This window comes from Bos grunniens, chromosome 18 (assembly GCF_055505025.1).
Source record: "Bos grunniens cultivar Pamir isolate PY7600 chromosome 18, Bosgru_T2T1.0, whole genome shotgun sequence".
Taxonomy (NCBI): domain Eukaryota; kingdom Metazoa; phylum Chordata; class Mammalia; order Artiodactyla; family Bovidae; genus Bos; species Bos grunniens.
The window spans coordinates 46050544-46077970 of record NC_141182.1 but is presented as its reverse complement, the minus strand read 5'-3'; the positions used below and the strand labels follow the sequence as shown (position 1 = coordinate 46077970).

The following is a 27427-nucleotide window of genomic DNA, read 5'->3' as shown; positions in this document are numbered from 1 at the left end:
ACAGTAAAGTAGGTCGGGGGGGTGGGGCGGGGGAGGGGGGCGTTGGGTGGATGGAGGGGAGCGCGCACGCGCGCCCTCGTCGACCGGACTGAAGTGCGAGAAAGCGGATACCCCGGGCGCATGCGCACGTCTGGGCGGGGCCGGAGCGCGCACGCAGGGCGGGGCGGAGCTAGCGTGGGGCACGTACTCCGGCCGGTGGAGAGTCGGAGAAGGCAGAGCCGGTCCTTTCCTCCTGGCTCCGGACACAGGTCCCATGAGAGAACTGGACATGCGGCCTTTTGCAGACACACACAGCAGCTGTCCGGGCTCCCCACCTCGCGCGACAAAACAAATGCTTTCCTCCGGACTCAAGACTTGTGATCAGAAGTTTTATTAGTTTTACAAAGAGAAGATCATCAATGATCCCTCCAATTAAAAAAAAAAAAGTACAAAAACTACATACAAAATGTTGAGATCAGACGACTAAACTTTCCCGACTCAGGGCCAAGTTCTGCAAAGGAAAAAGAAAGATGGATGTGAGCCAGGGAGGACTGGAGAAGAGAGTCCAGGAAGGCTTTCAGGGCCTTATCACTCACCTTCTTAAGCCTCCGCTCCCGTGAAGCCTGGGAGTCAGTCTCAGAGTAAGGGGGAGGCGCTGGAGGGTAGTAGGCCTCTTCTTCCTCTTCCTCCCTGTAAGGCCTCCTCTCCGCTGGCCCCTTTTTCCTCAAGGCCTCTTCTAGTAGCCGCCCGTCATAGGGGGGGTCCCTGGATCTGGAGCCATCATCCCTAGGGTCCCGGGAGCGCTGGTAGCGGGCCCGAGGGTCACCATGAGGTTGGTCCCTAGACCTGAAGTCATCGTAGTGAGGATCCCGGGAGTGTGGAAAGTGCCTGGAGTCGTCTTGGTCTTGGTCATAGAGGTCATCGCGGCTGCGACTTCGCGGCGGTGCATAGGCCCGGCCTCTCCTCCCACTGCTTGGGGGAGATCTCCTCCCTGATTCAGCAGAGCCTGGCCGGGTAAAGTCATCCAGAGCATCCACAGAGCGGGCTCGGGGCCGCCCCGCACCCCGGCTGTTCCCTGGCCGCTCCAGGGGGGCCTCTTGCTCCCACCGCCTGGAACTCCGGGGGGAGTGGTGACCCCATTCCTCATCCCTGATGGGGGTGAGGGCAGGGCCCCGTGAATGCCGGGATCTCCAGTCGTCTTCGTGGAGAGAGGTGACTTCACTCATGGCTGTAGGGAAGGAAGGTGTCTCTTACTGGTGGGAGGTGGTCAGGACCTAATGTCAGGAGCCCAGGGGCCCAGCAGTGTCACTCATTTGGCTCATACATTCTTCTCAAGGGAGCCCCAGGCTTCTCACCTATTTAGTGACGATCTGCAGGGTTCTGTACACTTCACTGTGGCCATGGTAGGGAATGAGGGATTGTGTTCAGGATGTGGAGCAAGCGTCCCTGGGCAATTATCAGGGAGACCTGCTTCCCCCAGCCCCCTCAAGAATCCCTCAGATCCTAAGGCTCACCTCGTTCTACACGGCCATTGGGGGGCCCGGGTCGAGAAGGGTCGAAGTTGGCCAGCTCCTTCTCCATGTAGTATAGGACCCGCATGGAGTCGTCCTGCTGGTTGGCCTGAATCCTGTAGCCACTGCGGATCTCTAGGGATAGGAGTTGGAGGTGATCAGTTCCAGAGGTTGGATGCTGACCACCCCACCTCCCCTATAGGCATGTTCAACTTCGTAAGGATTGGTTCTCACCAGAGGTCACGCTGCTGTCTGTGTCACGAAGCAGGGGTACCCGGGAGCTGTGGCCGCCAACTGGGGGAGATTGGCTGTCAGGAGCAAAACCGTGCATTCCCAGCCCCCTGCCCTCTGCCCCCAATTCCCTCTTCCAACTCCAGACCCCTTAATAGCCATATGCCCAGCCTCCCTGCATCCCTCCACCTCCCACCAGCTACTCCTGGCTGTCCCCAGGGCCTCACCTGAGCTATTCCTGTCGAAGTCTCCAGAGTACCCATTGTAGAGAGGGCCCATGGGGATCATGGCTGGCGGGGGCGGGGTCTTGGCAGGGGAGAGGTGGGCGTAGGTGCTGGGGGCGTAAATGCTTGGAACGCCCGAAGTGGCAGCTTTGCCTGCAGCGTATACTGGGGAGAACACACACAGCATGAGAAGAGCCCCAGGGGCCACAGGCCTTCTCCCCAGTCCCCTGTTGAAGAGCTTCCCTGTGTGCTTGGTTGGTTGCTATAGGGTCCCTGAGGTCAGAGGACATGAGCTGCGTTGAGTCCACACCTCCTGAGCCGTTCCCCACAAGAGTTTTAGGATGGGAGGGTGTACACCGGCGGCCCCAATCAGGAATGCCAGTTTGTTTGACAGTACAGTGGTTTCCCAGCATCTGACAAGGTTTTACGTCAAACTCTGCTGCCAACTTATCATAGGACACAGCCACTCTGGACCTGCGTTCTTACAGAGCAACAGGGACAGAGGTGTCTTGTAGATAAACACCAATGTGTTGGACCCACAAGCCAGAAATAAGTGTTCCCTTTGACATCCGAGCCCTTGCATTAGAAAAATGGATCATCTGGGGGCGGGGATCCCATGCCTGCTCCCCTTTCCTGCCTGCTGGGTCCTCCCTGCAGGGTCTTCCAGACCCCGAGGTGATGGGAAGCCGTCTTGGGAACCTCAGCATTCACTTCCTCAGCCAACCAGCAAAGCATCTCCTCTAGTGTTTCCACCTTGGGGGCCACACCCATCCCGCCCCCGCCCGGTTCTAGGCTTGACAACTCAAGGGCACATCCTCCCCAGCACCCTCCTCCCCGGGCAAGAGGCTGGGGTCTGGTGGCTGCTCTGAGGCAGTCACGGGCCTAGGCAAGTTGCTTTCGTCCTGGAACTCCAAAGATGATGGAACGCTCTGTGTAGGCCAAACCCCACTGGGAAGATGGAGTGGGGCATCAGGCTCAGAAAGCTCCCTTCACCCAGTTCAGCTGGGCAGCAGAAGGCTCAGTGCTTACTGCACCCCCCCCACCAACACACCGAAGAAGCCCCTCAGCAGTTGGCAGATGTGCTGTTTTATAATTAGCTCTGGGAGTTGCTGCTCTAGGACGGCTCAGGAGGGCTGTGGCTGTGGCAGAAATAACAGGGCCTCTGGCGGGGAGTTAATGGGATCTCAGTTTGGGGGAGCAGGGTCTCAGGGTGGAGGAAATTGGGCCCTGGGACTGGCATTCACAGTCCTGGTCCCTGCCTTAATTAGCGGGGTTAACTGCAAACTTGTTTGCACCCCTGGGGGGAATCCTACCCCACCTGTGAAATGGACTAACACCCACCCCCGCAAGTAATAGGCAAGACACCCACAACTAAAAATGTTGAGAGGGAGGAGATGGCCAGTGTGGGCCTCCAGAGAGCAGTGGATTTGATTTCTCCAGGCGGTGGTGAAACAGGTTGCCCACTGCTGAGTTCAGTCAGTGACCAGAAAATTAGCCAGCATGGTATGAGCCGTGGCCCTGTGCTGGGCCCTGACACACAGCATTTCCCTTAATGCTCATGACACCCCGTGATGGCAGGACCCTGCAGAGAAGGAAACCAGCTGCTCACCTGAGGTCACATGGTGTGAGTGGTAGGGGCTCTAATTTGCATCCTGGCCCTCGGTCATTACCAATGCTGACGGCAGCAATGTCTGACAGCTGTGGGCGTGGAACGCTCTGTGTAGGCCAAGCCCCACTCTAAATGCGGGACACACCAGTTCACGGGATCCTGACTCATGCTGTACAGCAGGCTCTGCTGTGGCCCCATTTTACAGAGGAGGAAACTGAGGTTGAGAGGGGAAGTCCTTCAGTGGACTTCCCAACAGGTAAAGAGGTCTAGCCAGGCCTCAAACCTCCACCTGCCCAAGCTTGCGATGACTGCCTATGATTTTAACCTGGACTGTGTTAATTACACTGGAGTCACGGCGCGTGGAAACCTTAAATGTCAGGATGCTAACACACATCCATCTGAGCCACCGGGGTAATTCTTTCTACCACGTGTTCACTCTTGGCCTAGAAATGAGCAGGTGCCATGAGAGGGGGCAGGTCTGTCCCTCTGTTTGTCTCTCCTAGTCTAGGTGCTCCTAACATGTAAAGTTATTTCTTTCTAGCCGCCAGGGTCATCTGTCTGTCAACCAAAGATATGGTGAACTTGACAGTGACAAAGGAAAAGGTGAGGCGCCCTCACTGAGAACTAGTAGAGAAGTATGTTTTCACGGCCTACTTTTAGTACAAGGAACGAGAGAGCAGGTGTCTGGGTCTAGAACTTCCATGTCAGAGTTGATGGAAACTTCCCAATAACTGAGTACAGAGGTGCTCTCGGGAAGGTAACCAGGGAACTGGAAGCACTGATGTCCCCAAGGGGGGAAGTGGGGCGGCAGGAGGGAGGCACCTCTCTCTTCCTTTCCCACCTCTCCTGTTTGCTTCTTCCCCCTCCACCTCGGGTCCATGTCTAATCCCAGACCCTCTCTGATGTGCTCAGTTCAATTCAGTTCAGTCGCTCAGTTGTGTCCGACTCTTTGTGACCCCATGAACCGCAGCACGCCAAGCCTCCCTGTCCATCACCAACTCTGGGAGTCCACTCAAACCCATGTCCATCGAGTCGGTGATGCCATTCAACCATCTCATCCTCTGTCGTCCCCTTCTCCTCCTGCCCTCAATCTGATGCGCTGGATGGTCCTTAAACGGCATCCGTGGAAAAATCCAGCATCCTTATGTGGATGTGGGTTGTTAAAAGGTGCTTAAATTTGGGGGGCTGTAAACCTCGCTTGGTTTCTGACCTCTTTCACTTCAGATTTTGTTTTTAAAAGGACTTTTACTTCCCGGTGAACAATGTTTTGTACTATTTGAATTTTTTTTTTACCTTGTGCATAATTTTACCTTCAAAAGGAAAGACTTGAAATAAATGAAAAGTAAAAAAGTAAGTGCAGAGTTGATGTAAATGATAATGTAAAGTAGCAGGTCCTCCTTGGCCCACTTTTCCCCAAACTACTCTCCTCATGACCTCCAGAGTGACACTGTCCCAGGAGGCAGGCAGACGGGCGCCTCCTCCCCTTGGGCCCAGGACAGACGCTGAGTGGGAGTGGACGTGCGGCGGGTGAGGGGTACTCACGGGCCTCGGGGCAGCAGGACAGACGCTGAGTGGGAGTGGGCGTGCGGCGGGTGAGGGTACTCACGGGCCTCGGGGCAGCAGGACAGACGCTGAGTGGGAGTGGGCGTGCGGCGGGTGAGGGTACTCACGGGCCTCGGGGCAGCAGCACTTTTCCGGGCAGCAGGGGCACCTGACGTAGCAGCAGCAGGTATGGGGGCAGCACTGACACCAGCAGATGCCCAACAGGAGGACGACGAGGAAGGCCGCCAAGCAGACAACGACCACGAACAGCCAGTCTGCGGGGACACAAGAACTGGCCCTGAGCCAGGAGGCCTGGAAGGGAATAGGGATGTGGGCACTGGGGGCGGAGTGGGGAGGGGGCGGTGGCGGGGACGGCGCCTGTCTGCAAAGCCCATCGGGAAAGCTGCAGCCCCAGCCCTTGTTGGAGTCTCCAAGCCAGGGGCTGGGGTACAGTCGCAGAGGGATGCCCACTCCACTACAACCCAGGTCAGCCCCAAGGTTAGGGAACCCACCCGGGGCTCATCTGGACAAGGCAGTAAATGAGAGCAGACCTAGCCAGAAGAAGATGGGCTGTATCCTTGAGAGGGGACAGAGCCAGCTGCCCAGACCCCGAGCGCTAGAAGAGCACCACAGGCACCAGTCACGGGAGCCCTCTGTCTACACCCCAGGCCCCTCGCCAGCCAGCCCAGCCCACGGCCCAGAGCCAGGCCGCTAGACGCCCGGAATCGGTGGGGTTATTAGTGGGGTCCGAGCAAACTGTGTTTAGAAAAGGGGGAGGATATTTAGAAGCGATAAGTGGTATGTGGGGGAACTCAACCCCCGTACCTTCCATGGGCCCCGCCTGAAAACCAGGTAAGAGCTCGGCCACCCCCGAGGTCCTGCCTGGAGGGACAAAAGAGAGACAGATTATGCTGACCAGGGCCAGCCCAGGCCATCCCTGCCCTGAAGCCCAGCTCCAGGCACATTAGGGTGGAGGCGTGCTCTGCAGAAGAGATGGGGTAGGTGCCTAGGAGGGTCCTAGCATGCGGTTCCTGCCCTCCACACCCCCATCCCCTGTGGGTGCTGTCTTCCAGAAGGCTTGTGTCACATGATTCACTCACACACTGTCCCCACAGAGGATTCTGTTGCCCAGAAGGGTGCCAGGACACATCCCATGGGCTCAGGAGGTGGGACCTCAGTTTGGGATTCCATCTCTTCCACACACACACGGTCCTACCATCCCAGGTAAGGACAGTCCTAGTCCATGAGGCTCAGGAAGACAGTACACTAGGGCCCAGGAAAATGTCTTAACTGTATTGTAAAGGCTGAAGAAGAAAATGTAACAATACTGAATACATAGTAATGAATGGTCTTTGTAACAATCTAACTGTAAAAGAATTTTTGTTTTTAATCTGGAGGAAGAGGCCCTTGAAAGCAAAAGTGCCTACAGTCCAGGGGGCCTCCTCTGGTGGTCCAGTGGCTGAAACTCCATGCTCCTGCTCCCAGGGCAGGGGCCCTGGGTTCAGTCCCGGGTCAGGGAACTAGATTCCACATGCTACAACTAAGAGTTTGCAACTAAGAAAGACCCGTCGCAGCCAAATAAAAACAAACATAATTTTTAAAAGTGCCTTACAGCCCATAAAAATCACAGTATGGCCCAGGTTCTCTGCCCACCAAGGTCCCCTGTGTAAGTTTCATGACCCAGCTGGTGCCTCCTTTAGGTGCCACCCACCACTCTGTGCCGCACAAGTGCTGTATCTCCAGGGGTGTCCACACACCTGGCTGTACATCAGCACCCCATGCCGCCTGTCCCCAGGAGGGGGCGTCCAGCAGGTAAAACAGTGGTTCTCAAAGTGTGGTCCCATCCCGGAGGCCAAGCCACGTTCCGGATAACTAAGCCACTGCCCTTTTTAACTCTCCTTCAGTAGAGATACAGCGGAGCTTTCCTGAGGCTCCATCACACATGATGACGTCATTTGCTCTGATGGTAATGCTTGTGTGCCAGTTTCAATTTCTAATATGTTAAGCAACTGTAAATGTAACCCACAAAAACTTAAACAAACCTTCTTTGCAATCCTCAGTAACCTGAGTGTAACTGGCTCCTGAGACTAAATTTTGAGACATGCTGATGTAGACTGTGCATTTTACAGAAGAACACGCACGAGTTCTATGGGCCGTGGGTGCGTGCATTCTGTCACCCAGACGTGAACTCTTGTCACGTGATCTGAGCACCCTGGGGCGTGGTCCCCCATCCTGTGTGCTCGTGCACACGTGGGTCACCTTGCATCATGCGTGTGATGATGGCAGTGTGTGGCCCAACAGCATGTCACATATAGCACATGCCACACGGGCCTATTATGTGTCAACCGAGAACAGAGCATCTGGCTAACAGCAGCATCCCTTCCACACGTGGCAGGGGGGCCTCACAGCGGGGCGGGGGCTGCTGGCGGGTATCCCAGCCCACTCCTGGGTATGTGGGGGGAGGGCTTGCTTGAGGGGAGCACTAACTATGCAAACCACACAGCACCATCCCAGCAGGGCAGAGGGACTGTGGGGTAAGATGTGGCCTTGGGAGTGGCGGGGCGGGGAGGGTGCGCGTTGCGGGGTAAGGATGAAGCAGCTTCTCGGTTACACACGCCATCACCCCTCCTGGCTCAATGCCCATCCACTCTGACCATTTCTGTGCTTAAAGACTGAGGCCAGGAAGGGGTAGAGGCCCCATTCCTCTCCACTCCTGGTTTGGCTCTGGCTTATTTGAAATGTTGCGGGGTTGGGGAGGGGGTCCCTGTCTGGGGTGGAGGATACAGATAAGCCCAAGTGACTGGTGGTGCTGTGGGGGGAGAGCAAAGCAGGCAACAGAGCCCAGAGAGAAAGCAGGAGGGCAGAGGGCGGACACACAGGAGTAGCAGGAGAGGCCCATCCCCAACCCTGTCCCTCAGGGCCCAGACTCACCCAGGACGATGAGCTCTGCATAGGCCTCGTTGTTCCCCTGGAGGTCCTGGGCTGAGACCACGGAGCAGTAGTACACACCGCTGTCCCCCCAAGCCGTCTGGTCGAAGGTCAGGTCAGCATCTGTGGCAGGGGGTAGACGGGTGAGGGCCAAGCGGGTGCGGGGCGCCTGGGGGGAAGGGGGCGGGGGGGATTCAATCCCTCATCCTGAGGGCCTGACACCTCTCAGGCTCTGTTCTAAACCTTTCACATGGGGAACTTCAAGCAGTCTGTGAGGTGGGACTGTTATCTTTCCTGTCTTGGAGAAAAGAGCAGTCTGCTGAAATTACTGATGAGCTGTATAGCTGTGGGGAAAACGGGGGTGGTGGGCCGGGATGGTCTGACTCTAGTCAGCTTACGGCCTCTACACCCCCCACAATCCCCCCTCCCCTACCCTCCCCATCCCACCTCTCAGAACAAAAGTCAGGCCCCTGACACGACCCGCCATGGAGCTTAGGGCAGACCTAGGGACTGGGGCCTGGGTAAGGAGGCAAAGATAAACAGGTCAGATTCCAGGAAGCAGGAGACTCACACACCCAGCAGAAGGCGGGGGTGTGAGGGAGAGACTTAGACCAGTTCCCTCCTCCATCCAGCTATCAGGTCAAGGCCCAGGGCTAGGGACGCTCCTGTGACACAGCCCCAGGCAAGGAGCCTGTTAATTACAGCAATAATGAAAGTCTTTCTGCACATCCCCACATCCGGTTTCCTCTCTACTCCTCAGGCCCTAATTAGTTAAATCCCTCAGCCATTCTACGGGGTGGGCAACTCCACCTTGGGCCTGTGGCGCACAGGAGGTAGGAACCATAGGAACCAGCCAGAGACATCCTCACAGAGCATCCTCACAGCCTTTCTCCCCAGCTGCTCTGGCTCCCAGGGACCTACCCAGCACCTGCCCCAAGAACCTCCAACCCTTCCCCAGGACGGCTCAGAGGGCAGCCACTGTGTGTGCCGCACTCGGCAGTACCCGAGCATCAGTCAGTTGCCAAAGGAATGAAAGAACCAGAGCCGCCTTCCTTCTTTGGAAAGACCTCACATCCATAGTAAAACCTCCTTTCAGTGCCTACCTACACCATTCCAAGGGCTTCACGGGTGGCTTAGCAATCAAGAATCCGCCTGCCAGTGCAGGAGATACAGGTTCGATCCCTGCGTCGGGTAGATCCCCTGGCAAAGGAAATGGCAACCCACTCCAGATTTCTTGCCTGGGACATCCCATGGACAGAGGAGCCTGGTGGGTTACAGTCCATGGGGTGGCAAAAGGGTTAGACACAACTTAGTGGCTGAACAACGACAGCACACCATTCCAACGCCTTACCCTGGCCCACAAGGCCTTTGGAGCCATCTGACCACTGGCTACCACACCAGCCTCATCTACACCGTCCTCCTCTACTCGCCAGACCCCAGACATGCCGGCCTGCTCATTGTCCCCCACCACGTGCTGGGCTCACCCTGCTTTGGCGTGCACTCCGGCTGGTCCTCTGGCCTGGCTCTGTGTTCTCAGACCCTCCCAGGGCTGGTTCCACCCCACTGACACAGCTCCCCTGCCCTACTGCCAAATTCTATCAGCCTGCTTAGGGGCTGATTGGCCATGAGCCCACCCCAGGGTAAGGTGGGCTCCAGGTGAGCAGAACCTGGAGTCCCCAGGCCCTGGTCAGTATCGGGAAATGAACCCCTTTCCTCCTCACACTGACTTTCCTCAGTGTTCTAGACACGTGGCTATCCTCAATTAGGCATGTGATACAGTCATTCAGTATCTGACGCATTGAATGCATCTGATGTTTCAGGCAGTATCTGAGGTACTGCCATACTAGAGAGCAACAGTTCTCAAAAGTGTGCTCCGTGAAGCCTGGGGTTGCCCAGACTTTTTCACAGGGGGTCCCTAAGGTCAAAGTTATTTTCACCGTAATAGTAAGATATTTGCCTTTTTCATTAATCTCATGAGTATAATGTGGAGTTTTCCACAAGTTACAGGCATGTGTTATCACAATATACTGAATGCAGAAGCTGCTTTGAGAATCCAGCTTCTATGCAGCCAGACTGTAAGATGTGCAAAAATATAAAAGCAACATCATACATTTTCATGAAAGTTTTTTTGTTTTGGGAAATATGGTTATTTTTTCATAAAAGTATGTTATTTAGACTAATCTATAGTTTATTAGGGCTTCCCAGGTGGCACGAGTGGTAAAGAATCCACCTGCCAATGCAGGAGACAGAAAAGATATGAGTTCCATCCTTGAGTCAGGAATATCCCCTGCAGGAGGGCATGGCAACCCATTCCAGTGTTGCCTGGAGAATCTCATAGACAGAAGAGCCTGGCGGGCTACAGTCCACAGGGTTGCAAAGAGTCGGACACTTAGCATAGCACGTGAAGCGGCTTAGCACAGCATGCATACTTTATTATCATTAAAAAAATTTTTTTTAACTTTTCTCAATTTTCTAGCTGTAAAAACAAAGTTCTTTGAGGACCTCAGTAAGTGTGTAAAGTGACCCTAAGACCCACATGTTTGAGAACCACTGCTCTAGAGGACAGCTAGGAATCCCCACCCAGACAGGGCTCAAGCTCCTAACTGGAAAGAGAGACAAATAAAAAATTTAAACATATTGTGCTTCAGATGGTGATAAGCAGTACCGAACTCAGACAGGAAGTGCCTCTGTCGTGGAGGTGGCAACTGAGTTTAAAGTGACGGGAAGGTAGGGTGACCTTGGGCACTGACATTCTCCTTTATGGTCAAGCATCCAGCCCCCAGTTATTGATTTTTTACTATGTGTTAGGTACCTTTGTATATATTCTTTCATGGAATCATCCTAAAACTCTAATCTACATTCTCCCAAATCCTCTGAATTCTCTATAACGCCCTCTCAGCCCATCGTTTTTTCCACTCGTATCTTTGAATCAGACTCTGAACGCACCTCTCTAAAACCAGAACCCTAGACCAGGGCCCTGCCCAAAGCTGGAGTAGGGCCTGAAGGCAGCCCCTGCCCACTCCAAGAGCTCCTAGGCCGGGAGCTGAAATCTGGTCCTGTGGGCCGGATCTGGGCCTCAATGCATTTTGTTTGGCCTATATGATGTTTTCAAAACTCACGAAAAACATGGCTTTCCGGCTTCTTTTGATCCTTTCTAAGGCCTGAGTTCACCTCCTTCCTCCCGGCCGCACCCTGTTCCCAGTCTGGGTCTGGTCCTGACATCACCTGGGCTGGGCATTGCTCTAATTGTTTTAGATACAGGGAGAAAATGCCAGGTCTCCAGCTGGGCACAGGAGCTGGGCTTCCCTCCCCCTCCCTGGGCCTCTGGTTCCTCATCTGCACACCGCAGAGGCGGCCCTCATGATCTCAGAGGGCTCTCAGGTCCAGCGCTACCAAGAGGGGGTGCACATGGTTCCCAAGCAGCCTGAAGAGGTAGAAATAGGGCCCCGATCCAGGCGCCCCATCACCCAAAGCGGGGAACAACGGAAGTGGAAGTGGAACCACCCAAGCTGAGGCACGCCACTCTGGCTTGCCCAGGACGACTTTCACTTTTAAAACTTGGGTGGCTTGTGACCCTAGGAACAGCAGAGGCAGCTCTGCTTTTCTCCATCCTCAAAGCTGAAATGGAGGAAGCTCCCGTGGCTACTGGGCTTCCTGAAGGGACATACACACAATGGATGTTTATAAATCACGGCCTGTATCAAACCCAGGCCCAGGGTTGAAAACCCAGGGCCTGTGGGCCTCTGGAGCAGGAAGAATCTGCCCCAGATGGAGCCCGAAGGTCACTCCCATGATGGACTCAGCAAAGGGGACACGATTCCAGCCAGCCTTCAAGGGCACTCTCAGTACGGGAGTTGTCCTAACAGTGCTGGCCGGTCATACCTGATCCAGGCTGGAGAAGCCCCTGGATTATGGGGTAGGGACTTATAGAGGCTGAACCCCCGCTGAAAGTCTTTTATCCACAGGAACAGCTGCCCAAGGAAATTCAAGGCCAGCAGGGCTAGTCCCTCCCCGAAGCAAGACTGAGAGGCTGGGTCACTGCCCATGGTCCAGACAGAGAGGGAAGGGGTGTGCTCTGAGGCCTGGTCTCCTGGGGTCTACAAAGGGATGACCCCTTCCCTCCTCTACCCCCATGCCCATGATTAAAACACTCGTCCTTTATCCCTTGCCCACTGCTGCCCATCACCCTCCTCTCTGCCCACTGGATTCTTTAGGGCCCAGTCCCAGTTCCTCTTCAAATTATCTTCACAGCAGTCTTGAATCATGATCACCGATCACCCAGGTGGGGTTTCTTTGTAGCACTCGGCAGCACCCTCTGAAATCCTCTTACTCTTTTGCTGCTTATTTGTTGCCTATTTCATCCCACGGAAGTATCACCTCCTTGAGGGCAGGGATCATCTGTCCTGATCACCTCTCTAGCCCCAGCAACTACCATAGCTTCTGGCGCTTAGATGATGCCCAATAAATGCCAAGTGAGTGGATCAATGAATGAACGACTTCCCCACCCCTAACCTGGTCCCAAGAGGCACCTCCTCTGAGTAGGTAGCATGACCCTGAAGGACAAGGGCTAGGTTCAAATCTCAGGGCCAGACCTTTACTATGTGTGCACCAAGATGAACTATTTGATCTCTCTGTGACTCAGTTGTCCTGAGTGTAAAATGGGCATAAAGCACCTGGCAAGATGTAGGCTTTCTCCATTAGTATCCCTCACTCCTTCGGTTCACTCCTGTCACCTCCTCCAGGTGGGTTCTTTGCTGACCTTCCTGGGTAAGCAGAGGGGTTACTAGCTTGGAGACTAGGCTCCAAAGGGCTGACTTATAATCCCACTAGCTATGTAACCCTGTGCAAGTCACTTTAACTCTCTGGGTCTTTGTAAAGTAACAGTAACAGAAGCTACTTACTCCATTATTATCATCTACGTGAGCTAATTCACATCAACCTGGATTAGAGCCTAGCACACAGGAGGCCTTTTATAGGTTATTAGTTATACGCATGCATGTATGCTAAGTCGCGTCCTGCTCTTTGTGACCTATGGACTGTAGCCCACCAGGCTCCTCTGTCCATGAGATTCTCCAGGCAATACTGGAATGGGTTGCCATGCCCTCCTCCAGGGGATCTTCCCAAGCCAGAGATCGAACCCATGTCTGCTGTAGCTCCTGCATTGCAGGTGGATTCTTTACCACTAAGCCACCAGGCAAGCCCCTATTACTTATATAAATTTTACTTATTGTTGCTGATATTACAAGTATTATTACAGAACCCCTGCCTCTCTCTCCATTACCCACTTTTCTTTACCTTTAAGCACTTGAAAGTATATGTTTATTATTGTTGTTTAGTCGCTAAGTCTTGTCTGACTCTTTTGTGACACCATGAACCATAGCCTGTCAGGCTTGTGTTTGCCTTATTTGTCTGTCTCACTGGAATTCAAGCTCCAGGAGGGAAGGCATTTGATAATTTTGTTTACTGCTGTATTTCCAGGGCCTCAAGTGGTGCCTGGTATACGTTAGGTGCTTGGTAAATCTTTGCTGTTAGATAAAGGGATGGATGGATGGGTAGAAGGAAGAATTCATCCCTTGGCCAGTGCTTTCAGACACCTATGCTGATGAACTTCTAAGAGGGAGCCAACACCAAAACTCAAGCCCACCCCGTCCAATCCCCTGCCCACATACTTCCTGTGATGGTGATCCTTCGGCCCTGATAGTAGTCTCCCAGGGTCACGGCATTGCCCTGCTTGGTGGCCACAACCCTGACGGTGCGTGCGCTGTCCTGGCACTCCACATAGGGGTTGTAGCCTGGGTTACCAGCCGCCAGCTGGGCGTTGAGCTGGTTATCAACACTGGCAGGAGAGAAGGCATCAGCGATGCGGTCCCGGCAGAAAGACTTGTACTTCCAGATCACGATGGGCGCCGTGGGGGTCGTGGTCAACTGGTAGGTGCAGGGCAGGGTCACGGGTTGGAATAGGATCACCACGTGGTAGGGGTCTGACACAGTCACCTGGATGGCGCTGGTGGGGGCTGAGGACAAGAAGAGAGTCAGCAGAGGGACCGCTGTGAGCGCAAGGAAGTACTTCAGTGGGAAGAAGCCACATTACTTGTCACATCACTGACATTTACAAGTGTATGGTTTTAGAGAGCGCCTGGCACACATTGTTCCTTAATCCTCAAGGCAGCTCTGATAATCATGCCCATTTAAGAGACCCAGGGGGTTGAAGTGGCCACTGCAAGGTCACACAGCCAGATTCCTTGGAACATCCTGTCCATTCCTCTAACCAGAGTGCAGCCTCTGCAGAGTGCAGCTTCCAGTCCCCTCTTCCCTTGGCCACCCTCTCATGGAAAGGGTCTGTGGCCTGTACAGACAAGCCCAAATGGCCCCCCCAAAGCCCACAGTGCTCGAGGCCCCCCTTTCAAAAACAACCAAGTGTTCCAAGTTACTCCGGGTTTTGTGAATTGGGGGGGGGGGGGCGGAGGGGAGGGTGATTCTGGAGTTGTTTGGATTGCTTCGCCATATAGTAGCTAAACTCCCAGTTATGTCACCACCAGCCTTTCACCTTGCCCTACCCAAAGCCATCTCAAATGAATATGCCAAAACTGCTTGCTGAAAGATAAAGTCCCCCTGAAACCCCCTGCCCACAAACATCAGATCCAGCAGAAGATGGTTTCCAAGTTAGTTCATAAGTCCGTTTCACCAGACTCTTACGCAGATATTCTTACGACATGACTGAGTTAGGGGGTGGGGAATTTTCAATACCGCACCCACCCGACGCCTGGGCGCTGCTTCTTGATCTCACCCCCTAGGAATCGTCCGATCCAGCCTTCAGGTGCCTTCTTCCTGTTACCCCAAGGCTCAGAAATCTCGACCTGCTACCGAGTCCTCATCCCGGCCTTTGTCAGTGATCGGGTGGTCCTTCACCCCCACCCCACAAAGAGTCCCATTCTCCCTGCGGCTCCCGGGTTCGCTGTCCCGGGAGTTTCACTTCCTGTTATCTCTGAACAAGGGCGGAGGAGCGCTCTCAGGCACTAATAGAGAATTCTTCTCCCTCTGGCACACAGGGATCTCCGGAGACCTTGGGGATCAGGAGGTCTTAGTCTCTGCGCTCCCCCTCCCCCAGTTCTCCTGCCTCCCAGGCGCTGGAACTCCAGGCATCGCCCTTCTATAGTGCCCTCCCAGCGTCCTGCAGCACCAGGGACCCCGCGCTCCGTACCTGTGCACAAGGTGCTCAGAAAAAGCCACACGAAGACCACCGCGCCCCAGCTCAGGGTACCCGGGCAGGACTCCAGTCCCCCGGAGAACGGGCGGGCCAAAGGCGCCATCGCGGCTGTCTGGGCGCGTCGCGCCCGCACGTCCCCTCCCAGGTACCGGGAGGGTAGGGGGCGCGGCCCCCACCAAGACTGGGAGGGGTGCCTGCTCCTCCCCTTCCCGCTTCCGCTCCTTGTCTCTATTCCAAGCCCACCCTACCCTATTCTAGGATTTTTAACTAGAGGAAACATAGTTGATGAAGAGCACGTGTCCAGCTTTCAGGGAGAAACTTGCTTGTCCCATTGTGGCTCTGCGAGCCACTCCACCCCCCGTGGCTCCGGGGAATGGATCGGCCCAGGTACACAGGGTGAGAGCTGAGGGCAGGGCTAGGGGGTGGGCGGCGGGGAGGGGCTCCTCCACCTCCCTCCCCGGAAGTGGGCTGACCCAGGTGCGCTCCTGCCCAGAGGGTTGGAACCAAGTGACCAGCCCGCCGGGAGGGCTGTTGAAGACCAGGGATCGCGGTCCGGCCCTCTCCTGCTTCGGTCATGCCGGGCAGAGTGTGAATCACGAGAACAGAGACTCAACGGCGTTGATTCACCTGTTGAGAGAGGCGGGGCGCGCCGCGCACCTGTTCCCTCTCTTCCCACACCCCTCTCCTCGGCTGGCGATGGACCCGCCTAGGTACACACCACGGGGAGGGGCGAATCTGAGCGAGCTTTGGGCTGGAAGAGGCCTGTTAGTTGCCGCGCTTGACTTTGCCACTAACCCTGGGGGTCCTCCCGTCACAGGGGACGGAGGCGCCGCAGCCCTCGCGCGCCTTCCACTTAGGTGATATGAACAACCGAGCCAAATTCTCGGAAAGGAAGTCTGCCGCCTTTAGGGAACTCCCAAGGGGAATCGAGCCCAGGAAAAGTTGGAATTCTACTTTGGAAGTTTTCTCCGCCTCTACACCCCCCCATTCCTAACTCTTGGTTTGGCCTCCGGGAGTCTACCGCCCCAGGGTCAGGCCTCCGGAAACTATGGCTCTTAAAGGGGCCGAGCGAAGGCATGGGACTAGGGACGGGTTTCCGCCTAAGGATTCCTAGAGACTGGGCCACCTGCGCCGAGGGCGGGGCGGGCGAGGCCAGGCTCCTGGAATGCGAGGCGCTCACGCGGCTCTGTTGCCCCCCGATGGCGGCTAGGGGAAATTCATCTGGGGAACGAAGAGCTTCTGAAGAGACTCCCCGAGAGGCAGGTTAGGTACCCAGGGATGCTTTGTTCGACGGATCTTCTTAAAATCCAAGTTGGATCCCGACCCTCTGCTCAAAACTTTCCCAAGACTCCCTTTCCCAGCAGAAGTGGCCTGATCCCTCTCTGAACCTCTGCACTCACCCCGTGGCTTACTCAACTCAGCGTTCGGGAATGACTCACCCTCCCAGTTCAGGCCCCTTGCCTTCACTATTTTGGGAACACCTTCCCCTCAGTTATCCACCTGATCCTCCACATCCTTTAGGGCTTTACTTAAAGGTCACTTTTGCGGTGACACCTTCCCTGACCACTTGTATAAAATTTCAACCTCACATGCCTCGGTCCACCCACTTCTTTTTTTTTTTTTTTTTTTTTATTGTGGTAAAATATACATACCATAAGATAGTTTAATCATTTGCGAGGATACAATTCAGTGGCAGTAATTACATTCACATGGTTGTGTACTCATAACCACTGCGTGCCTGCTAAGGTGCTTCAGCCCTGTCCGGCTCTTTGTGACCCTATGGACCGTAGCCCACCAGGTTCCTCTGTCCATGGGATTCTCCAGGCAAGCATACTGGAGTGGGTTGCCATGCCCTCCTCCAGGGAATCTTCCCAAATCTTCCCAATCTGTCTCTTATGTCTTCTGCATTGGCAGGTAAGTTCTTTACCACTAGCTCCGACTGGGAAGCCCACTCATAAGCACTAGGTATACCCTAATCTTTTCATCACCCCCAATATAAATTCTGTACCTATTAAACAATAACTCCCCATTCCCACCTGCCCCCAGCCCCTGGTAACCTCTGTCCTACTTTCTTTCTCTATCAAATTGCCTATTCTAGGTACCTCATTTAAGTGGAATCAATGACATTTGACCCCTGTGTCTGGCTCATTTCACTACATATGTTTCAAGATACATCTACACTGTAGCATATATAAAAATCAAGATTTCTCCCGTTTAAGTTACTGAAAATATGCAGTGTTCTTAATATTAGCAAATGTTAGTTGAGGTAATTTAAATAGTTCAATTATGCAGCTTAAATTTGAGCTGTGGCTTATATGACACATGTTGTTTGTATACATTGTTTCTAATTATCTTATATGGTTTAAAAATCCTACCTCTAAAAGAAATTCAGAAAATTCGCCTCATGTAGGTACTTTGACCCCCCCAGAGAAATGTACACTTGTATCAGTATTGAATTTTCACCAATGCTCCAATATAAGGAAGTTGTTGTTTAGTCAGTAAGTCCCATCTGACTCTTTTGTGACCCCATGGACTGTAACCCTCCAGGTTCTTCTGTCCATGGAATTTCCCAGGCAGGTATACTGGAGTGGGTTGGCATTTCCTTCTCCAGGGGATCTTCCCAACCCAGGGATTGAACTTGTGTCTCCTGCATTGGCAGGTGGATTCTTTACTGCTGAGTCACCAGGGAAGCCCATAAGGAAGTTCAGTTCAGTTCAGTCGCTCAGTTATGTCCAACTCTTTGCGACCCCATAAATCGCAGCACGCCAGGCCTCCCTGTCCATCACCAGCTCCCAGAGTTCACTCAAACTCATGTCCATTGAGTCGGTGATGCCATCCAGCCATCTCATCCTCTGTCGTCCCCTTTTCCTCCTGCCCCCAATCCCTCCCAGCATCAGAGTCTTTTCCAATGAGTCAACTCTTCGCATGAGGTGGCCAAAGTACTGGAGTTTCAGTTTTAGCATCATTCCTTCCAAAGAACACCCAGGGCTGATCTCCTTTAGAATGGACTGGTTGGATCTCTGTACAGTCCAAGGGACTCTCAAGAGTCTTCTCCAACACCACAGTTCAAAAGCATCAATTTTTCGGTGCTCAGCTTTCTTCACAGTCCAACTCTCACATCCATACATGACCATTGGAAAAGCCATTACTAATTTCAAATAAAATGAAGTTTTATTTTCAAAGAAAACAAAATTTCTTTTCTTTTTATGGCTGAATAGTATTTCATTGTATATATACACACACATGATACTATATGCATCTACTTCTGTTGTTAGATACTTGGGTGTTTTCCACCTTTTGCTTATTGTTAACAATGCTGCTGTGAGCACTGGTATACAGATATTTTCTTTCGATCCTTTTGGATTTATACCTAGGAGTGGGATTACCAGTTCATAGAAAATTTGAATTTTTAAACATGAAGAACCTCCAAATAGTTTTCCATATCCATGCACCTTTTACATTCCCACCAGCAATGCACAAGGGTTCACATCCTCACCTACACTTGTTTTTATCTTTCTCTTTTTAAATTTTTATTGGAATATAGTTGATTTTACAACGTTGTGTTAGTTTCAGGTATACAGGAAAATAAATCAGTTATACATAGATCCACTCTTTTTTTTTTATTATTTTCCCAAATAGATCATTACAGAGTATTGGGTAGAATTCTGTGTGCTGTACAACAGGTCCTTATTAGTAATCTGTTTTATATATAGTAGTATGTATATGCCCTGCTGATCGCCCAGTTTATCCCTCCTTTTAGAACCATAGATTTGTTTCCTACATCTGTGACTCTGTTTCTTTTGTAAATAAGTCCACTTATATCTTTTGTTTTTAGATTCCACATATAAGCCATAGGATATTTGTCTTTGTCTGACTTCACTCCGTTTATCTCTTTTCTTGATTAGAGCCTTCCTAGTTAGCATAAAGTGGCATCTCATCGGGCTTCTGATATGCATTTCCCTAATGACCTCAAGCATCTTTTCGTCTACTTCTTGGCCATTTGTATGTCTTCTGTGAAGAAGTATCTATTTCAGACATCTCCCCATTTTTGACTTGTGTTGTTTGGTTTCCTGTTGTTGAATTGTAGGAGTTTGTTTTGCCATGCAAAACACAGCTTGCAGGATCTCAGTTCCCTGACCTTGGCCTGAAAGCCCAGAATCCTAACCACTAGCCACCAGGGAACTCCCTGTAGGAGTTCCAGGAGCTCTTTTTAATATTCTGAATATTAATCCTTCATCAGATATATAATTTGCAAATATTTGTTCCTATTCTATCAATTTTCTTTTCACTTTCTTGTTAGTGTCCTTTGATTCACAAAAATTCTGAATTTAATGAAGTTTAGTTTATCTATTTTTTTTGGTTGCTTGTGCTTTTGGTGTCATGTCTGTGAAAATGTTGCTGTATCCAAGGTCATGAATATTTTCACCAGTGTTTTTCTGAGAGTTTAATAGTTTTAGCTCTTAAGTTAGGTCTTTGATCAATTTTAAATTATTTTTTTATATATGGTATAAGGTAAGTGTATAACTTAATTCTTTTGTATGTGATTATCCAGTTTTCCCATCACTATTAAAAAGATTGTCCTTTACCCACTAATTGATCTTGACACCCTTGCCAAAAAATCAATTGACCATATATATAAGGGTTTATTTCTGGGTTTTCTATTCTATTCCATTGGTCTATATGTCTACACTTATGCCAGAGCCATACTGTTTTAATTTCTGTAGCTTTGTAGTAAGTTTTGAAGTTGGGATGTGTAAGTCCTTGAACTTTATTCTTTTTCAAGATTATTTGGGTTGTTAAGGGTCCAGTGCAATTCTATACAAAAGATTTGCTTCCATTTCTTTGAAAAAGTCTATTGGAATTTTGGTAGGCAGCATGTTGAACCCGCAGATTGCTTTGGGCACTGTTGACATCTTAACAGTTTTAAGTCTTTCTATTCACTCATGAACACAGAATCTCTTTCATTTATTTAAATATTCTTTAATTTCTATTAGCAATCTTTTGTAGTTTCAGCATACAAATCTTTCACCTACATGATTAGATTTGTTCCTAAACATTTACTTCTTTAATCACAGGTGCCACTGTAAAATAAAATTGTTAATTAACAATTTAATAAAATTTCCTCTTGGTATTGTTCAATACTGGTGTATAAAAACACAATGGATTTTTGAATGTTAATCTTGTACCTTGCAACTTTGCTGAGTTCAATTGTTAGTGGATTCTTTTTGATTTTCTATATGTAGAATCATGTCATCTGAGATTAGGGATAGTTTTACCCCTTCCTTTCCAATTTGGGTACCTTTTACTTCTTTTTCTCATTTGATTGCTGTGGTTGGGACTTCCAGCACCAAGTTGAATAGCAGTGGTGAAAGTTGGCATCCTTGTCTATTTCCTGGTCATAGGTGGAAAGCTTTCAGTCTTTAACCATTGTGAATGATGGTTTTTTAAATTTTCATAATACCCTTTATCATGTTGAGGAATTTTCCCTTTATTTTTAGTTTCCAGGAGTTTTTGTCATTAAAGAATGTTGGAGTTTGTCAATTGTCTTTTCCTTATCAACTGAGACAATCACATGATTTCCCCTCTTCATTCTATCAGCATGATGTATTACATTGGTTGATTTCCTTATGTTTAATCACCCTTACATTCCTGCATAAATCTCACTTGGTCATGACTTCTGCCATTTTGCTATTTGTTTTCTCTATGCCGTATTGCTTTTTAGTCCGTCATTGCCCCATTACTCCCTTGCTTTGTTTAGTTAATGTTTTTGTAGTGAAATATTTTGATTCCCTTTTCATTTCCTGTTGTGTATATTCTATGGCTATTTCCTTTGTGGTTACCATGCGATGACTTTACATACAGTTTCCTAAATTTATAACACTTCAGTTTGAATTTATACCTGATTAACTTAATAGTGGGCTTCCTAGGTGGTTCAGTGGTAAAGAATCCACCTGCCAATCAGGAGACACGAGTTCAATCTCTGGATCAGGAATATCCCATGGAGAAGGAAATGGCAACCCACTCCAGTATTCTTGCCTGGGAAATCCCATGGACAGAGGAGCCTGGTAGGCTATAGTCCATGGGGTCGCAGAAGAGTTGGACACAACTGAGCAAATGAATGACAACAACTTTAATAGCATGTAAAAACGCTGCTCCTATACATCTCCATCATCTCCTTTCCATTATTAAGGTCACAAACTATACCTTTATACATTGTTTTCCCAATTACAAAGGTTAATAAATTTTTATGCTTTTTAAGTCATGTAGACAAACTAAAATTGGATTTTAGTATAATAATGTTAGCTTTTATAATTGTCCATGTATTTATAACTACTGGAGACTTTTATTTTTTCAAGTAATTTCAAGTTACTGTCCAGCATCCTTTCATTTCAAACTAAAGGAGTCTTTTTTGGATTTCTTGCAGGCAAGTCTAATGGTAACAAACTCTCTAAGCTTTTGCTTATTTGGCTATGTTTTTACTTCTCCCTCATTGTTGAAGGACAGTTTTGCCGGTTATAGAATTCCTGGTTGAAGGTCATCTATGATCTTTTCTGAGCTTGCATCTTCCCCTGGGTTTGTACAATGACTTTCTAAATCCCCATGTATTGTGTATGTATCAGTTGTTTTTGAATGTCCTAATCCTTAAATGTCTGGCTCCCAATAGCAGGGAAAGGGGAGAAAACCCAGCTCTCCCTTTACATTTCTGGGAAGTCACATTAGCCAGTGGAGCTTGAAACAATGATGTCCTGCCTTTATGCCTGCGTATCTGTGATCAGAAGCAGTAATCAGCAATCAGAACACGAAACCCTGACATTTGGAGCTCCTTATTGCCCGTCCCTCAATGATGACAGCTTTTTCACTCTCCTCTTTATCCTCACCATGAAGCCCTTTAGCTCCTCTTTGCAAGAGTGAAAAAGTTGGCTTAATAAAACTAAAAGTTTTATTTTTGGACTCTGTGGGAGAGGGAGAGGGTGGGATGATTTGGGAGAATGGCATTGAAACATGTATAATATCACATAAGAAATGAATCGCCAGTCCAGGTTCGATGCAGGATACAGGATGCTTGGGGCTGGTGCACTGGGATGACCCAGAAGGATGGTATGGGGAGGGAGGTGGGAGGGGGGTTCAGGATTGGGAACACGTGTACACCCGTGACGGATTCATGTTGATGTATGGCAAAACCAATACAATATTGTAAAGTAATTAGCCTCCAATTAAAATAAATAAATTCAAATTTAAAAAAAAGAACTAAGTGAAAAAAAAATTAAACTAAAAACAAAACTTTTAATAAAACTAAAAGTTGGCTTAATAAAACAGCATTCATAAAACTAAGATCATGGATTCTGGTCCCATCATTTCATGGTAAATAGAAGGGGAAAAAGTGGAAATGGTGACAGATTTAATTTTCTTGGGCTCCAATATCACTGTGGATGGTGATTGTAGCCACGAAATTAAAAGATGCTTGCTCCTTGGAAGAAAAGCTATAACAAACCTGCTGCTGCTGCTGCTAAGTCGCATCAGTTGTGTCTGACTCTGTGCAACCCTATGGATGGAAGCCCACCAGGCTCCCCCGTCCCTGGGATTCTCCAGGCAGGAATACTGGAGTGGGGTGCCATTGCCTTCTCCATAACAAACCTAGACAGCATATTAAAAAGCAGAGACATCACTTTGCCGACAAAGGTCCATACACTCAAAGCTAGAATTTTTCCAGTAGCTGTTGTACAGATGTGAGAGTTGGACTATAAAGAAGGCTGAGCACCAAAGAACTGATGTTTTAGAATTGTGGTACTGGAGAAGACTGTTGAGAGTCCCCTGGACTGCAAGGAGATCAAACCAGTCAATCCTAAAGGAAATCAACCCTGAATATTTACTGGAAGGACTGATGCTAAAGCTCGAATAGTTTAGCCACCTGATGTGAAGAGCCAACTCATTTGAAAAGACCCTGATGCTGGAAAAGATTGAGGGCAGGAGGAGAATGGGATAATGAGATGAGATGGTTGGATGGCATCACCGACTCAATGGACATGAGTTTGAGCAAACGCTGGGAGATGGTGAAGGACAGGGAAGCCTGGCTTGGTCGCAAAGAGTCGGACATGACTTAGTGACTGAACAATGAACAGCAAACAATAATCACACATAATCATATATAAAATGAGCACTTTATATATACAATATCTCATCAAACCCTCGTAAGAGCCCTGTGTAGCCATTAAAATCCCTATTTTGAAAATGAGGAAACTGAGGTTCACAGCGAGAGAGCCTTTTGACCAGGCCTTCATTTCAGGAAGAGACTTTGTTGCAGCTCCACAAATATGTGAGAAAGAAAAACGGCCCTTGGTAGCTGGCAGCTGACCTGACACTAGTAATGGGATGTGGTATTTCTAGAAATTGTCCCAGAACTCACAGGTAGGTCATCGAACATAAACAATTTCATAGAACATCAACATCACACAAAATCTCTCTGTGACTGTGATGAACCAAGACAAAAACAAGATCACTCCATAATCATGTCTGAACACAGACAATTAGGAACAATGTCCATGCCACAGAAGACCAAACATCTCCCTTTCCTGTTCTTACCTTCTAGATAAGGTAGAAGTACTTCCATTTCCTGACAACACCCAATTCAAAGAAAATCTCCACTTCTTTGAAAGTGAAAGTGAAAGTGAAGTCGCTGAGTCATGTCCGACTCTTAGCCACCCCATGGACTACAGCTCACCAGGCCCTCCGTCCATGGGATTTTCCAGGCAAGAGTACTGGAGTGGGGTGCCATTGCCTTCTCCGTTAACAGCGGCAAGGCATATTATATTTACTTGAAGCTGGTATACTTGGTGACAGCCTTAGTGCCCTCAGACACTGCGTGCTTGAACTCCTGCCCAAATCACATAAAACAAGCCCAAATTCTACAAGTCTTTTCTTACACTTTCTTACTGAAATGTTGTACCATTCCTATGGTGTGCACCTTCCCTTACTGAAGTTAGTCAACAAATCCAACTTTCTTCAGCCACAAGTGTGTTCCTGGTCTTTGGCTAAACTGCATTCACACATGCCAAACATGTTTCCACCTCAAGACCTTTGTGTGTGCTATGTGCTTAGTCCAGACTTTGCTTCCTCTGGCTCATCTTACCTGGGTCTGCTCAAATGTCACTTCTTCAAAGAGCCCTTCCATCCCATTTAAAATTGTCACTGTAGGGACTTCCCTGGTGGTCCAGTGGCTAAGACTCTGCACTCCCAATGTAGGGGGCCCAGGTTCGATCCCCAGTCAGGGAACTAGATCCCACATTGCTGCAACCAAGAGTTTGCATGCCTCAACTAAAGATCCAGCATGTCACAATGAAGACTGAAGATCCTGCATACTGCGACTAAAAATTCAGTGCAGCCAAATAAGTAGAAAAAAATGTTTTTTAAAGTCACTGTATTCGTTTACTAGAGCTGCTGTAACAAATGCCACAGACTGGATTACCTAAACAGCAGAAATTTGATTCTTTTCAGTTCTGGGGGCTAGAAGTCGAAGATCAAGGTGTTGGCAGAGTTGGTTTCACTCTGAGACTTCTCTCTTTGGCTTCCAGAGTTCAGTTCACTTCAGTCGCTCAGTTATGTTCGACTCTTTGTGACCCCATGGACTGCAGCACACCAGGCCTCCCTGACTATCACCAACTCCCAGAGTTTACCCAGACTCATGTCCATTGAGTCCGTGATGCCATCCAACCATCTCATCCTGTTATTCCCTTCTCCTCCTGCCTTCAATCCTTCCCAGCATCAGGGTCTTTTCCAATGAGTCAGCTCTTCACATCAAGTGGCCAAAATATTGGAGTTTCAGCTTCAACATCAGTCCTTCCATTGAACACTCAGGACTGATCTCCTTTAGGATGGACTGGTTGAATCTCCTTGCAGTCCAAGGAATTCTCAAGAATCTTCTCCAACACCACAGTTCAAAAGCATCAATTCTACAGCGCTCAGCTTTCTTTATAGTCCAACTCTCACATCCATACATGACTACTGGAAAAACCATAGCCTTGACTAGACGAACATTTGTTGGCAAAGTAATGTCTCTGCTTTTCAATATGCTATCTAGGTTAGTCATAACTTTCCTGCCAAAGAGTAAGCATCTTTTAATTTCATGGCTGCAATCACCATCTGGAGTGATTTTGGAGCCCAAAAAAATGAAGTCTGCCGTTGTTTCCGCATCTATTTGCCATGAAGTGATGGGACCGGATGCCATGATCTTCGTTTTCTGAATGTTGAGCTTTAAGCCAACTTTTTCACTCTCCTCTTTCACTTTCATCAAGAGGCTCTTTAGTTCTTCTTCACTTTCTGCCATAAGGGTGGTGTCATCTGCATATCTGAGGTTATTGATATTTCTCCTGGAAATCTTGATTCCAGTTTGTGCTTCATCCAGCCCAGCATTTCTCATGATGTACTCTGCATATAAGTTAAATAAACAGGGTGACAATATATAGCCTTGATGTACTCCTTTTCCTATTTGGAACCAGTCTATTATTCCATGTCCAATTCTAACTGTTGCTTCCAGACCTGCATACACATTTCTCGAGAGGCAAGTCAGGTGGTCTTGTATTCTCATCTCTTTCAGAATTTTCCACAGTTTGTTGTGATCCACACAGTCAAAGGCTTTGGCATAGTCAATAAAGCAGAAATAGATGTTTTTCTGGAACTCTCTTGCTTTTTCCATGATCCAGCGGATGTTGGCAATTTGTTCTCTGGTTCCTCTGTCTTTTCTAAATGCACCTTGAACATCTGGAAGTTCACGGTTCACATATTGCTGAAGCCTGGCTTGGAGAATTTTGAGCATTACTTTGCTAGCATGTGAGATGAGTGCAATTGTACGATAGTTTGAACATTCTTTGGCATTGCCTTTCTTTGGGATTGGAATGAAAACTGGCCTTTTCCAGTCCTGTGACCACTGCTGAGTTTTCCAAATTTGCTGGCATATTGAGTGCAGCACTTTCACAGCATCATCTTTCAGGATTTGAAATAGCTCAACTGGAATTCCATCACCTCCACTAGCTTTGTTCATAGGGATGCTTTCTAAGGCCCACTTGACTTCACATTCCAGGATGTCTGGCTGTAGGTGAGGGATCACACCATCGTGATCATCTGGGTCATGAAGATTTTTTTTGGTACAGTTCTCTGTGTATTCTTGCCACCTCTTCTTAATATCTTCTGCTTCTGCTAGGTCCATACCATTTCTGTCCTTTATTGAGCCCATCTTTGCATGAAATGTTACCTTTGTATCTCCAATTTTCTTGAAGAGATCTCTAGTCTTTCCATTCTATTTCTTTGCACTGTTTTCCTCTATTTCTTTGCACTGATTACTGAGGAAGGCTTTCTTATCTCTCCTTGCTATTCTTTGGAATGCTGCTTTCAAATGGGTATATCTTTCCGTTTCTCCTTTGTTTTTCACTTTTCTTCTTTTCATTATTTGTAAGGCCTCCTCAGAGAGCCATTATGCTTTTTTGCATTTCTTTTTCTTGGGGATGGTCTTGATCCCTGTCTCCTGTACACTGTCATGAACCTCCATCCATAGTTCATCAGTCACTCTATCTATCAGATCTAGTCCCTTAAATCTACTTCCCACTTCCACTGTATAATTGTAAGGGATTTGATTTAGGTCATACCTGAATGGTCTAGTGGTTTTCCCTACTTTCTTCAGTTTAAGTCTGAATTTGGCAATAAGGAGTTCATGATCTGAGCAAGATACACACAAGAACTATACAAAAAAGATCTTCACAAAAGATCTACAAAAAAGATGATCCAACATCCGCTGGATCATCAAAAAAGCAAGAGAGTTCCAGAAAACATCTATTTCTGCTTTATTGACTATGCCAAAGCCTTTGACTGTGTGGATCACAATAAACTGTGGGAAATCACCAGACCACCTGACCTGCCTCTTGAGAAACCTGTATGCAGGTCAGGAAGCAACAGTTAGAACTGGACATGGAACAACAGACTGGTTCCAAATAGGGAAAGGAGTACGTCAAGGTTGTATATTGTTACCCTGCTTATTTAACTTGTATGCAGAGTACATCATGAGAAGCACTGGGCTGAAAGAAGCACAAGCTGGAATCAAGATTTCCAGGAGAAATATCAATAACCTCAGATATGCAGATGATACCACCCTTATGGCAGAAAGTGAAGAACTAAAGAGCCTCTTGATGAAAGTGAAAGAGGAGAGCGA

General features: G+C 49.1%; 1 protein-coding gene across 2 annotated transcripts; it reads right to left on the bottom strand.

The window, feature by feature from the left end:
* Nucleotides 1-354: 354 nt before the first annotated feature.
* On the bottom strand, nt 355-15364 carry LSR (lipolysis stimulated lipoprotein receptor). 2 transcript variants are annotated; one of them, XM_086351977.1, is made up of 10 exons: nt 15226-15364; nt 13694-14038; nt 8028-8147; nt 5922-5978; nt 5225-5371; nt 1949-2110; nt 1725-1784; nt 1494-1625; nt 576-1207; nt 355-490 (listed from the first exon to the last, which is right to left on the bottom strand). In XM_086351977.1, the coding sequence occupies exons 1-10, from the start codon at nt 15332-15334 to the stop codon at nt 455-457; spliced, it is 1800 nt and encodes a 599-aa protein (XP_086208103.1). In that variant the 5' UTR covers nt 15335-15364; the 3' UTR covers nt 355-454. The 2 variants fall into 2 exon arrangements, with proteins under 2 accessions (XP_086208103.1, XP_086208104.1); XM_086351978.1 differs by lacking the exon at nt 5922-5978.
* Between the last annotated feature and the right edge of the window lie 12063 nt (nt 15365-27427).